We start from the raw sequence: 11,096 nt of genomic DNA on the forward strand, positions 1-11,096 counted from the left end.
ACATGGACACAATTGTGTAAATGAGGCCTAGGTGAGGTTCGGCAGCTGAAACTCCCAAGAAAAATGGTCTGTCATGTAACATGTTATCATGCAGGGTCTGGCATGGAGGGGCGGTCATGCAGAGAGGGGTGGTTATGTAGGTTCAGGCCTGGAGGGAGAGATCCTCTCTTTCACAAACTGCATATGCACTAAATGGTGCTTAGTAGCCGGGGGGAGGGGGTCATTGTCCTAAAGAGACAATTCCTTTCAGAATAAGAGATCCATCAATAGCTTATTGACAGTTTCCAGGAGGAAGATTTTTTTAGGTTGACAATACATTTACCAAGATGCTGGATTTCACATTTGCCCCTTACAGAGGCCAGGTCAACCCTTCAATAAATATCACAATGCATACTTTTTAGTTAAAATAACCGCCTCTGGAGACATTCATGTGGCTGAGACCTATTTGACTTTCCTGGGAACAGTTCTGGGGACCAATCACTTGGAAGAAGTTGTTCTTGTAAAGAACAAAGTCGATCTTCGCCTTCCTGCAAAGAACCGTTTACAGGAGACAGATTCTCTACATTATCTGATACATCGCCACCATGTTTAATCGTGTCTTTCCCCAAGATGGTCCCACAGTCTGTTCCCTTTACTGTAGGCCCTTGTCTTAGGGTCTCATAATCCTTCTCATTTTCCAAAATGGCCTCTTTCTTCCAAGGTTTGTGTGACAACATTGTCCTCCTATTCTTCGCGATCATCACTGTTGACCTCTCAGAACTTAAAAATGGGGACAGGTTTGGGGACCAGAGGGAACCGTTCTCAGAAAGTCCATGAAACATCGCAGATTTTCTTTGCCTTGTGTTCTTGAGGAAGATATGTTTAATGGTGCTACTCGATTTTGTCCTTATGGAGACTATGGAAGACCTGGAATTGGATGTCATTCTAAGGCACTGAGCATCAACAGTAAGTCTGCTGGTTCCTGAAAGTCGTCTTAGTAATGGGGTAGACTGCAGATAAGGGGCAAAGTCGTCTGTGGGCAAATTATTCCACGTTTCATAAATATCCGACACAGAGCTGACGCTTATACAGGAATCTCTAGGCCGATATGGAAGGAGATCTGTACAGGGAGAACTAGTTATAGAAAACAAGAGTCTTCCTTGACCATTGTTCTGACCAATGTTTTGCAAAAGTGAGGTCCCATTATCACCTGGATTATTACTAGCTTCGAAGAGATCAGCAGAAGCATTGTAGTGGTCACCAGCCATGGTGGACTTTACCTCACTAGTTACCTTCTCCATGTCCACATCTGAACGTTTAGGTTCATCACCTAAAACCACATTGTCCCTACGGCTGGAAATTCCCTTTTCCAATGACATTGCTGAATTTTCTAGATCCTCTATAAAACTGCACAGGTCCCAGCTATCATCGATGTATGTTCTATTTGAAAGCATCTTTGAGCAATTTGGATTTTGGTGATCCTGCACTCTGGCTGAGTCTCTCGAAAGAACATCAAATAGACCCGCAGAAGGGAACGTCTGATCAACTAAACTAGTATCATCCCTCCTGATAACTTTACAGGAATGGATGAAGATACTCGAATTGGATTCATTGCCTGTGAATTTGTCAAAGCTGAAGTGTGACGCTTCCTTCATGACTGTACAATTCTGGATTTGCTTCTCATCTGGAACGGTCATTGGGTAGAACGATCTTCTGCATTCCCTCTCATTTAATAGTTTTTCTTCTGTACTTATAATAGTCTTGGTTTGTTTAGCTGTGAAGGGAGACCTCACGCCCTCGTTGTCTTCGATTGCTATAAAGTCGCTCAGGCTTTCAGAGAATGGGAAATCTTCCCAAATTTCTTCCTTGCCTTGATGGATTTCTCCTGTTTGGAGAGGGTGTTGTATAGCGCAAGCTGAACAGCTTTGGCTCGGACGACTTCCTGACTTGCAAACGTTCTGCAAACACGATTCTTGTCCAAGAACTGTTTTTGATTTGGAAGAGAAACTATGGAAGTGTGAGGAGCTTGGAGGACTGCGGGTATAAGAGTGTATAAATTTCGAGAAGGAATCTTTAGTTCTTGGAGTAGTGATGCTCATAGTGCTGGAGGAGGTGGTGGCTATATCTGTGTTACTTTGCTTTTTCTGTATGCATACTGTAGTGTTTGTAGACGTCAGAGATTCCCGATGCGGAAATTGTTCTGTACGGCTACATTCAGATAACGTGCTGCTTAGGGGTGAGGACACCAAGCCAAGAGACTGCTGCCAGTACTCGTCATAAGGATTCCAGCTTTGATGAAGGCTCTCGGAAAACCCCAGGTCACTCAGGTCTCGGTTTGTGGAGTCTGTGGAGACATCAGTTGTAGTGTGTACGGAATTGCTGCTTGATACAGACGCCACCAGTAGATTGAAATAGCTTAGGATGGTGCAGCTCATTGAGTCTTCATTGAGAAGAATAATCTGACATGCAACCATGTTCTGATGCAAATTCGAGTGAGAAAGAGAGCTGCTTCTGCCGAAATTCTCAGAAATCTAGAAGAAAATAAAATTAAAAATAATAAAAAAAAAAGTGTCCAATTACCAAATTTACAGAGGAAATCCTAGTATGGATACAACTTAGCGTTAACCCGTTAGGTGTGTGTTTTAGGTGTAAATGTTTGTTTTGATGCATTTTTTTTTTTAAACAATTCCTGCTCGTCACGAATGTGAACGAGGTTGTCAACAGTCCAACTGCAATTACCAGGTTGTCTGCTTTCAGGAAATATATAGGTTTTGGAGGTTCACTTACTTTTCAAAGCGCATAATCCCTGTACTTTGTAGGTTACCTTTCTAAAAGCTTAAAGCCAGATTTTTAGTCTTTCCTGTTCTAGTGATTTTAGATATGTCCATGTAAATTTGGGTCTAAGATGTATGCTTGAGCTCTGCACATGTTAAACTTTTTTAGGCAGTGTGGTCCATATAGCTTTCTGCATGGGTCACACCATCACCTACTAATATCAACTGTGATGCATTTTATGGAAAATGAATTTTTGACACAAAATTGCATGAAGGCGTCTGTGTGCATAAACTGCTGGGTGACATTCTGACAGTGTGCCAGTGCCTACAGAAAATATATGGGTAGTGGGGGGGGGGCTTTAGTATAAATTAAAGGGCTTCTGTAACCCCACTAAACACTTTTTTTTTGGTTACTTATAATGCCTATAATGCGATTTATGCATACATACTGTAATTAATCATTTTCGTTCAGCAGATTCTGTTAAAAACTTACTTTTAAAATATGCTAATTACCTTGCTACCAGCAAGTAGGGTGGCTACTTGCTGGTAGCAGCCGCATCCTCCTATCCTAAAGACGCCCCCTCCGCATGTTGATTGACAGGGCCAGCGGACGGGATCTCTCTCTGCTGGCCCTGTTTGCATTCAAAATCTGGCGCCTGCGCCGTACCTGTCTTCAGTTGGCGCAGGCGCACTGAGAGGCGGACGCTCGCTCGGTCGCTCCATCCTTAATGCGCCTGCGCCGATGACGTCACATCTACACCCGGCGCATTGAGGAAGGAGCGACCGAGCGAGCGTCCTCCTCTCAGTGCGCCTGCGCCGACTGAAGACAGGTACGGCGCAGGCGCGAGATTTTGAATGCAAACAGGGCCAGCAGAGAAACATCCCGTCCGCTGGCCCTGTCAATCAACATGCGGAGGGGGCGTCTTTAGGATCGGAGGATGCGGCTGCTACCAGAAAGTAGCCGCCCTACTTGCTGGTAGCAAGGTAATTTGCATATTTTAAAAGTAAGTTTTTAACAGAATCTGCTGAACGAAAATGATTAATTACAGTATGTATGCATAAATCGCATTATAAGTAACCAAAAAAAAAAAAAAAAAAAAAAAAAAAAAAAAGGGTTTAGTGGGGTGACAGAAGCCCTTTAAGTTTGTAGTTTAGGTTTTAGTTGTACATGTCAAAAGGTGAGAAAATGGCCCCGACTACCAGAGATGCAGAATGTCAAAACACCCCCGGTAGTGCAGAAGGGAAGCACTGCAGAAATGTATGTCCTTGTGTAATTTTAGTTGATGTGCCATTTATGGGTTGTGAGTCATCTTCACTCCTTCTGATATGGTTACCCTGATGCAGCCTACATTTCCCATGATGCATCTGGCAGACAGAGTGTTGGAGTCTCTTCACAATGTACACAGTAAATAGAATCACTGTCCCGTATATCACACCGAGCGTCAGTGTGTTTTATGTAATGCAGCATCAGCCCGTCTCCCCAGTGTGCTGCTTGTGATGGGTTTCTCCTTTCTCCTTGCCAGCCCTTACAAGCAGGAGGCAGCAGTGTGAGGCTACATCTTATAGAATACACTGGACATTCTGCACACAGCATACACAGGCAGGGGAGTTTGTATTCACTGTAAAATACTGTTTGCACCCACCTAAAATACTGCTGCTCTCCTGATCATTTAGAGAGGGCAGAAATGATATCTTCAGCAGCACTCTATACATGGGGTGCATACAGAAGAAGAAGGGAGCAGCCAAGAGGGATCTAATAGATGCAATTCTGTAGCTCACAGAAAGTCTTGCACACAGGAGAGCATGTTCTGGACCGGTGGTCAGCCTGGGATCTCATGACACAGCTGTCCATAATGAAAGGGGTCAAAATGTATGTATGCAACTGAGAAGGGGAAATACAATGGCACTACTAGAATACTGCAGGTGAGTTAGCATTATATGTTAAAGTTTTTTTGCAGGAGTGCATCTTTAAGAGTCCATTCACACGTCCGCAAAATGGGTCCGCATCAGTTGCGCAATTTTGTGGAACAGGTGCGGACCCATTCATTTTCAATGGGGCTGGAATGTGCTGTCCGCATTTGCGGATGCACACTTCCGGATCTGCAAAAAAAATAGAACATGTCCTATTCTTGTCCGCAATCGCGGACAAGAAAATGCATTTTCTATGAGAGTGACGGCGATGTGCGGTCTGCAAAATCCGGAAGGCACATTGCCGGTGTCTGTGTTTTGCGGATCCGCAAAACACATCCGGACGTGTGAACGGACCCTAATAGTACAACTATGGAAGAGATGTGGAGCTCTAACCAATAAATGAAGCTCTGACTATCATGAAGATATACCGAGATATCAGCATTGAAAATGTGACTCCAACAAAATGGCGATCGTGGGTGGATATTCACTCCGTACTGTAATAGTCAGGTGTGGAAAGTTACCTTCACAGCAAATATGAAGTTTCTGCCAATAAGACAGCGTTCTGCCGCCTGGAATAACAGCTCCTGAGCTTTGTCAGGTTCCAGATCCTTGGAAAGTTGGGAAGAAATCTGCAAATGGCTTGAAGAAGGAAAAGAAACAAAATGACAGATAGCTGTAGATGCAACCTTTATTAAAAATAACAAAATAAATAAAAATAAAAAAACACACACATATCTCATCTGCTTTTATTTCCCAACTGTAGATTTAAAAAAAAAAAAAAAAATATTCTATACATCATCATGTGGGCGGCCATCTTTCCTGAGATGTTAGGCTACTTTCACACTGGCGTTTTGGTTTTCAGTTTGCGAGATCCGTTCAGGGTTCTCACAAGAGGTCCAAAACGGATCAGTTTTGCCCTAATGCATTCTGAATGGGAAAGGATCCGCTCAGAATGCGTCAGTTTGGCTCCGTTCAGTCACCATTCTGCTTTGGAGGCGGACACCAAGCGTTTTGGGGTCAGTCTGACGAAGCGGAGCCAAACGGATCCGTTCTGATACACAATGTAAGTCAATGAGGACGGATCCGTTTTCTATGACACAATCTGGCACAATAGAAAACGGATCCGTCCCCCATTGACTTTCAGTGGTGTTCAAGATGGATCCGTTTTGGCTTTGTTAAAGATAATACAAACGGATCCGCTCTGAACGGATGCAGACGGTTGTATTATCTGAACGGATGAGTTTGTGCAGATCCATGACGGACCCGCACCAAACGCGAGTGTGAAAGTAGCCATACTCTGCTCTGTTAAAGTGATATTAACATTTGGATATTTCATAAATATCCAAAAGGATAAGAGCCGCCCAAACACCAATGTCCTGTCGATTGGGTGCGGTCAGGTAATTTATTGATATTCCAGCATGGAACGACTTAAAGGGGTTGTCGCTAGGAAGTATCAGATAGGTGCGGGTGCCACTTCTAGAAGGGAGAGCAGGTCACGTATTCGTGCAGTTATGCCTCCATTCAGCGCTATGGGAGTTCTAAAAAACAGCCAAGTTTCGGAAATCCTATTGTGGAGAACAGAGAGGTGGCGGAGCTTGCAGGGTTTGCTCTCTATATACCGCTAAGCTTACTGCACCTATGACATGTTTGGCAGAGTCTGACTGTAAAGGGGTTTTCTGGGTCTTCTATATTGAGGACCTATCCACAGGATAGCTCAATAATATCTAATCGGTGGGGGGCTGACTCCTGGCATCCCCACCGATCCGCTGTATGAAGAGGCTGCGGCTCTCTGGTGAGCATCATGGCTTCTTCCTAGCCCAGTGACATCAGGTTCATCTATCACATGGTCTAAGCGCAGTTCAGTCCCATTCAAGTGAATAGGCCTGAACTGCAATACCAAGTACAACCACTATCCAATGTATGGCGCTGTGCTAGGCATACTGCGAGGAGGCCGCGGCCTCTTCAAACAGCTGATCGGCGTGGGTGCTGGGAGTCGGACCCCCATCAATGTTGAGCATAGGACATCAATATAGAAAAACCCCTTTAACTCCCATGCCAGATCAGCAGTATTCGGGTGGGTGCGTGCTGGATTTATAACATTTCGCTGCATATTCTGGTTGATACGAGGAACCAGTTCTGACACTTCCCATTAAGGAGAATCCAAAACCTGCCTCAGAGATTGTACTTTCCGCATAAACAACTTGTTTACATAAAAAGATTCATAAAAAGGGAAAGATTTGCCAGAAGAAAGAGCTCATCTGCGAGGAGGAAGGAGACAAATCACCGCAGACGCAGAGCGGGGGGCGTCCGAACACCGGACAATCAAAATGGAAATGAATGTGCATGTGAGATAACAAGTCAGCGCAGAGGTCTTCTTATTCAGAGGGTAAGTACCGGCTGTACAGGGCTGCCTGGTGATCCGGGATCTCAGGGGAATGGGAGACGAGCTCCGATTATAATGCCGCAAAGGGTCGTGGTGCACGGAGGTCAGAGGGGAGATTCTGCCTGGATGCAGTGGTCAGGACAAGAGAGCAGCCGAGTGGGCTCTGCTATGCTGTTCAGCTCCCATACAAGTGAACGGGAGATACCAAAAAAAGCATAGCCCCCCTTCCCCTGAAGTCCTGACAACCTGTGACCCAGTCAGGGCGTCCTGTTCTAGAGATAGGTGCGGTCCTGCATGCAACACAGAGATTTATTGCATATCTTTTCTGACTTTAAAGGAGGGTTGTGCACCTTTGGTGGGGGATCTGCAAAGGGAAGCATACTTACCTTCACACTGGCCTCGGCTGCTCCACTGGGCTCCTCCTGGATGTCAACTTCCTGTTTGAGGCCGCTGCAGCAGTGACCTGCTCCCCTTGTCACATGACGCACAGGGGGCAGGTCACTGCTGCAGCGGCGTCAATCAGGAAGTTGACATCCAGGAGGAGCCCAGTGGAGCGGCCGAGGCCAGGGAGCGAAGATACCGGGAGACAGTGCAGGGAAGCAGGCAAGTATGGTCTGCCCGGGAAAGAGGCGGGGGAGGGTAACATCCTCACCCCAACTGTGCACAACCAATGAACTTGTACACCCCTCTGTATACTGTTGGCATATCTCTTTAAAAAAAAATATATATACATACTAATAATTTTATTTTACTTTTATCCACATTTAGTTCTCTTTAATTTTTTCCCACTGAACTCATTGCTAGCTGTATAAAGTCTGTGTGCTACAAGCTCCCCCTAGTGGTGGCAGCTAGCAGAAAAGATGATCATTTAAAGCCCATCTGTCAGCAGATTTGTACCTATGACACTGGCTGACCTGTTACATGTGCGCTTGGCAGCTGAAGTCATCCGTGTTGGTCCCATGTTCATATGTGCCCGCATTGCTGAGAAACCTGTTGTTTATATATGTTCAAATGAGCCTCTAGGAGCTAGGTTACTCTAGATCATTCACCCTGCCCTCCACTGCCGATATATTCTCAGTCGCTCTCGGCATATCATGCCTGATAGTAGTGAAGACCTCCCATTTGCAACTGAAAGGCAGAAAGTTGAGCTGCACCGGCCAACCCAACTCCAGCCACACGCAACGTGCTGCTTTCCCCCTCATTTCAGAATCTGATTTCGACCAGACACTGAGGATGGAGGAGAATGGGCAAACTGCCCCGGTTTGCCCACTACCTGTCTCGCCAGCTCAGTATTTCTATGTATTGGCGCCATCTTGTGCTGCCATCTCCTAACCTCCTGGACCAGCTTCACGGCAGCAAGTCATGACTCCTGGAACTAGTTTTTCACATCTCAACACAGTTCAAGCTCACAGCAGGAGATGGCCGAGTTGAAAGAGGGTAATGAACAGGATATCCGCTCCCATCTAGACCACATCCCTGGCTAGGAGGAGCTGGAATGGAGTGGTGGTTGAGCATGTGCCCTACCGCTCCATACAAAGTCTACGGCACCAAAGGATAAAAACAAACTGCTGCTCGATGCTTTGGCGCAATAAAAAAAAAATAATTGCTGCAAAAGTCTACGTACGTACCATTTTAACTTAATTAGGATCTTTCAGCGTTTGGACGTTAACCAGAATTTTTCCATTCACTGACAGCAAACAGAGATCCCCCATTCTGCAAAAAAGCCTAAGAGCTGAGATCTGAATGCAGCTCTAGTCTAGTGACTGGAGTTAGGGTCTGCACACGTCTTCACTGGAGGCTTCGTTCACATTTGCTGACAAAAATAGCCAAGCAAGCAGTGCTTTTACCTGGTAAATGATGGACACCATGGCTGAACCCAATGGACCTAATTATAGGTCTGTCAGGCTCGGCTAGTGTCCGGCATGTGACGAGCTTTACTTCTGGATTACTGCCGCTATGACTGAACAGCCTTATGTCAGTGTTAACCAATACATTCCAGAACTGTAGGCAGGCGGCAGCCGGCCACGCACAGAGGCGACAAGCCCGGCACAGAGGCGACAAGCCCGGCACAGAGGCGGCACGCCAGGAACAGTATACATTGTTCCTAGATAAAGGAAGCAGGTCAGACATAACTAAGCCAGGTTGCTAGACCTGAAAGATTTAAGTCTGCAACCTTGTCAATTGAATGCAGCCTGAAAATTTTAAATCCCCATTCAGTCCTCATTAAAGAAACAGGTGATGCTACTATCGCCCGAGTCCCCATTTAGATCCACACGCAGACTCAATTAGGAGGCCGAAAAGTGAAGCATTTGTACAAGGTGTGAACAGCGAAGACCATCAGATCAGTCACCTTGACCTCCAGGGAATGGGTTAGTATCTCACCAGGAATCAGCGCTCGCTCCGAATATTTTCTCCAAACATTTTCCAAAGATGGTGATGACATGAAGTTTGTTCTCCTCCGAGACCTTCACACACAGTTTATATCGATGCGTGGCGTCTTTATAGCTGGTGCCGCATCTATAGCACTCATACCTGGAAAATGGAGCACAAGATCGGCTCTCAGTGCAGCTCATGACATCAGCAAATCTACATAGAGGCGACATAGGGACAGACAGACAGACTCTTCAATACCACAATGACTCCCCAGCTGTGGACTGGCTGGAGAATATAGGGGACTGGTCTACTCTGTACAAGAGCACACGGGAGAAGGTCTCCTAAAGCAATTACTTCTGTCCAGCAATCGGGGACCCCAGCTCCGACTACTTGGGGGGGTCCCAGCAGTCAAACTCCTGCTGGCCACTAACTTTTGATATGTTAGAGACATATCAAAAGTTTAAACCTGAGTACCAAGACCCCCACAAGCCTTAAAATGAGGGGAGAGAAGCCTCCACATATCGTGTCTTCTCTCCTCATAGACGTCATGCGGCGAGAAGAGAAAACGCGATATGCACGCGCTTCTCTCTCCTCATTCCAGGGATCGGTGGGGGTCCTGGAGCTCAGATCTCCACTGATCTATACTTTTCATAGGTCGACCTACGAAAAATTGTGAAAAGTGGAACCGTATTCTTGTGGGGGGTGCTAGAGCTCTGATCGGACACTTCCACCATCATGTATGGCAGACACATGCTCCTGTGAATATCACTATAGGAAGCAGAAAGTGCAGAGTATGATCTATTCTATACATAGTGAAGTCACACAGCACCACTGCCCTCTAGTGGTAGGAATATAGAATGACAGGGGGGAGGCTGCGTTACCTGCAGGATGTGAGGATCAGCCGGGAGCAGCAGTTCTGACAGGCTGGGTAGATGAAGCTGCTGTTCTGGATGGAGAGGACCGTGCCCAGAATAAACCTCCTCCGTCCATTCATAAAGCCGGCGCGTCTGCTGCAATCAGATGGGGAGACATCAGTTCTGACACCCCGGGGCCGAGCCTGCCTAATATTGTACCGCTTCCTCCTGCCGCCATGACAGCTCTGACCCTTTGAGGCGTGGACTCCACAAGACCTCTGTGGTATCTGGCACACGATGCTAGCAATGCATCCTTTAACCCCTAGAGGACCCGGCTATTTTCCATTTCCCGCCATCCCAGAGCCATAACTTTTTTATTTTTCTGTTCACATCGCCGTAGGAGGGCTGGTTTTTTTGGAGGACCAGTCGTACTTTCAAAAAAACAAAACAAAGCTCTATTCCGCCACAGTTTTTTGGGTTTCATTTTTATGTCGTTCACTATACAGTAAGGCCTCATGCACACGACCGTTGTTGTGTTCCGTGATTTTCTGCGGACCCATTGACTTTCAATAGGTCCGTTGAAAACTCAGATATTGCACTGTTTGTCATCCGCGTCCGTGATCAGTGTTTCCAGTCTGTCAAAAAAATAGGACCTGCCCTATTTTTTTCCACGGACATCGGTTCGCGGACCTATTCAAGTCAATGGGTCCGTGAAAAAACACGGAGGCACACAAGATTGTCATCCGTGTCCATTTTTTTCCTATCATTTGCAAGGCAAACTTGACTTAGATTTTTTTTCACTTTCCTTCATGTCTGGTGATC

The 11,096-nt window shown here is 46.0% G+C and overlaps 1 protein-coding gene across 1 annotated transcript; it reads right to left on the minus strand.

The window, feature by feature from the left end:
- Positions 1-273: 273 nt before the first annotated feature.
- Positions 274-10,492, minus strand: DDIAS (DNA damage induced apoptosis suppressor). The gene is made up of 4 exons (XM_040422645.1): positions 10,302-10,492; positions 9,430-9,579; positions 5,186-5,303; positions 274-2,510 (listed from the first exon to the last, which is right to left on the minus strand). The coding sequence occupies exons 1-4, from the start codon at positions 10,412-10,414 to the stop codon at positions 402-404; spliced, it is 2,490 nt and encodes an 829-aa protein (XP_040278579.1). The 5' UTR covers positions 10,415-10,492; the 3' UTR covers positions 274-401.
- Positions 10,493-11,096: the final 604 nt, after the last annotated feature.

This window comes from Bufo bufo, chromosome 3 (genome assembly GCF_905171765.1).
Source record: "Bufo bufo chromosome 3, aBufBuf1.1, whole genome shotgun sequence".
Classification (NCBI taxonomy): Eukaryota; Metazoa; Chordata; class Amphibia; order Anura; family Bufonidae; genus Bufo; species Bufo bufo.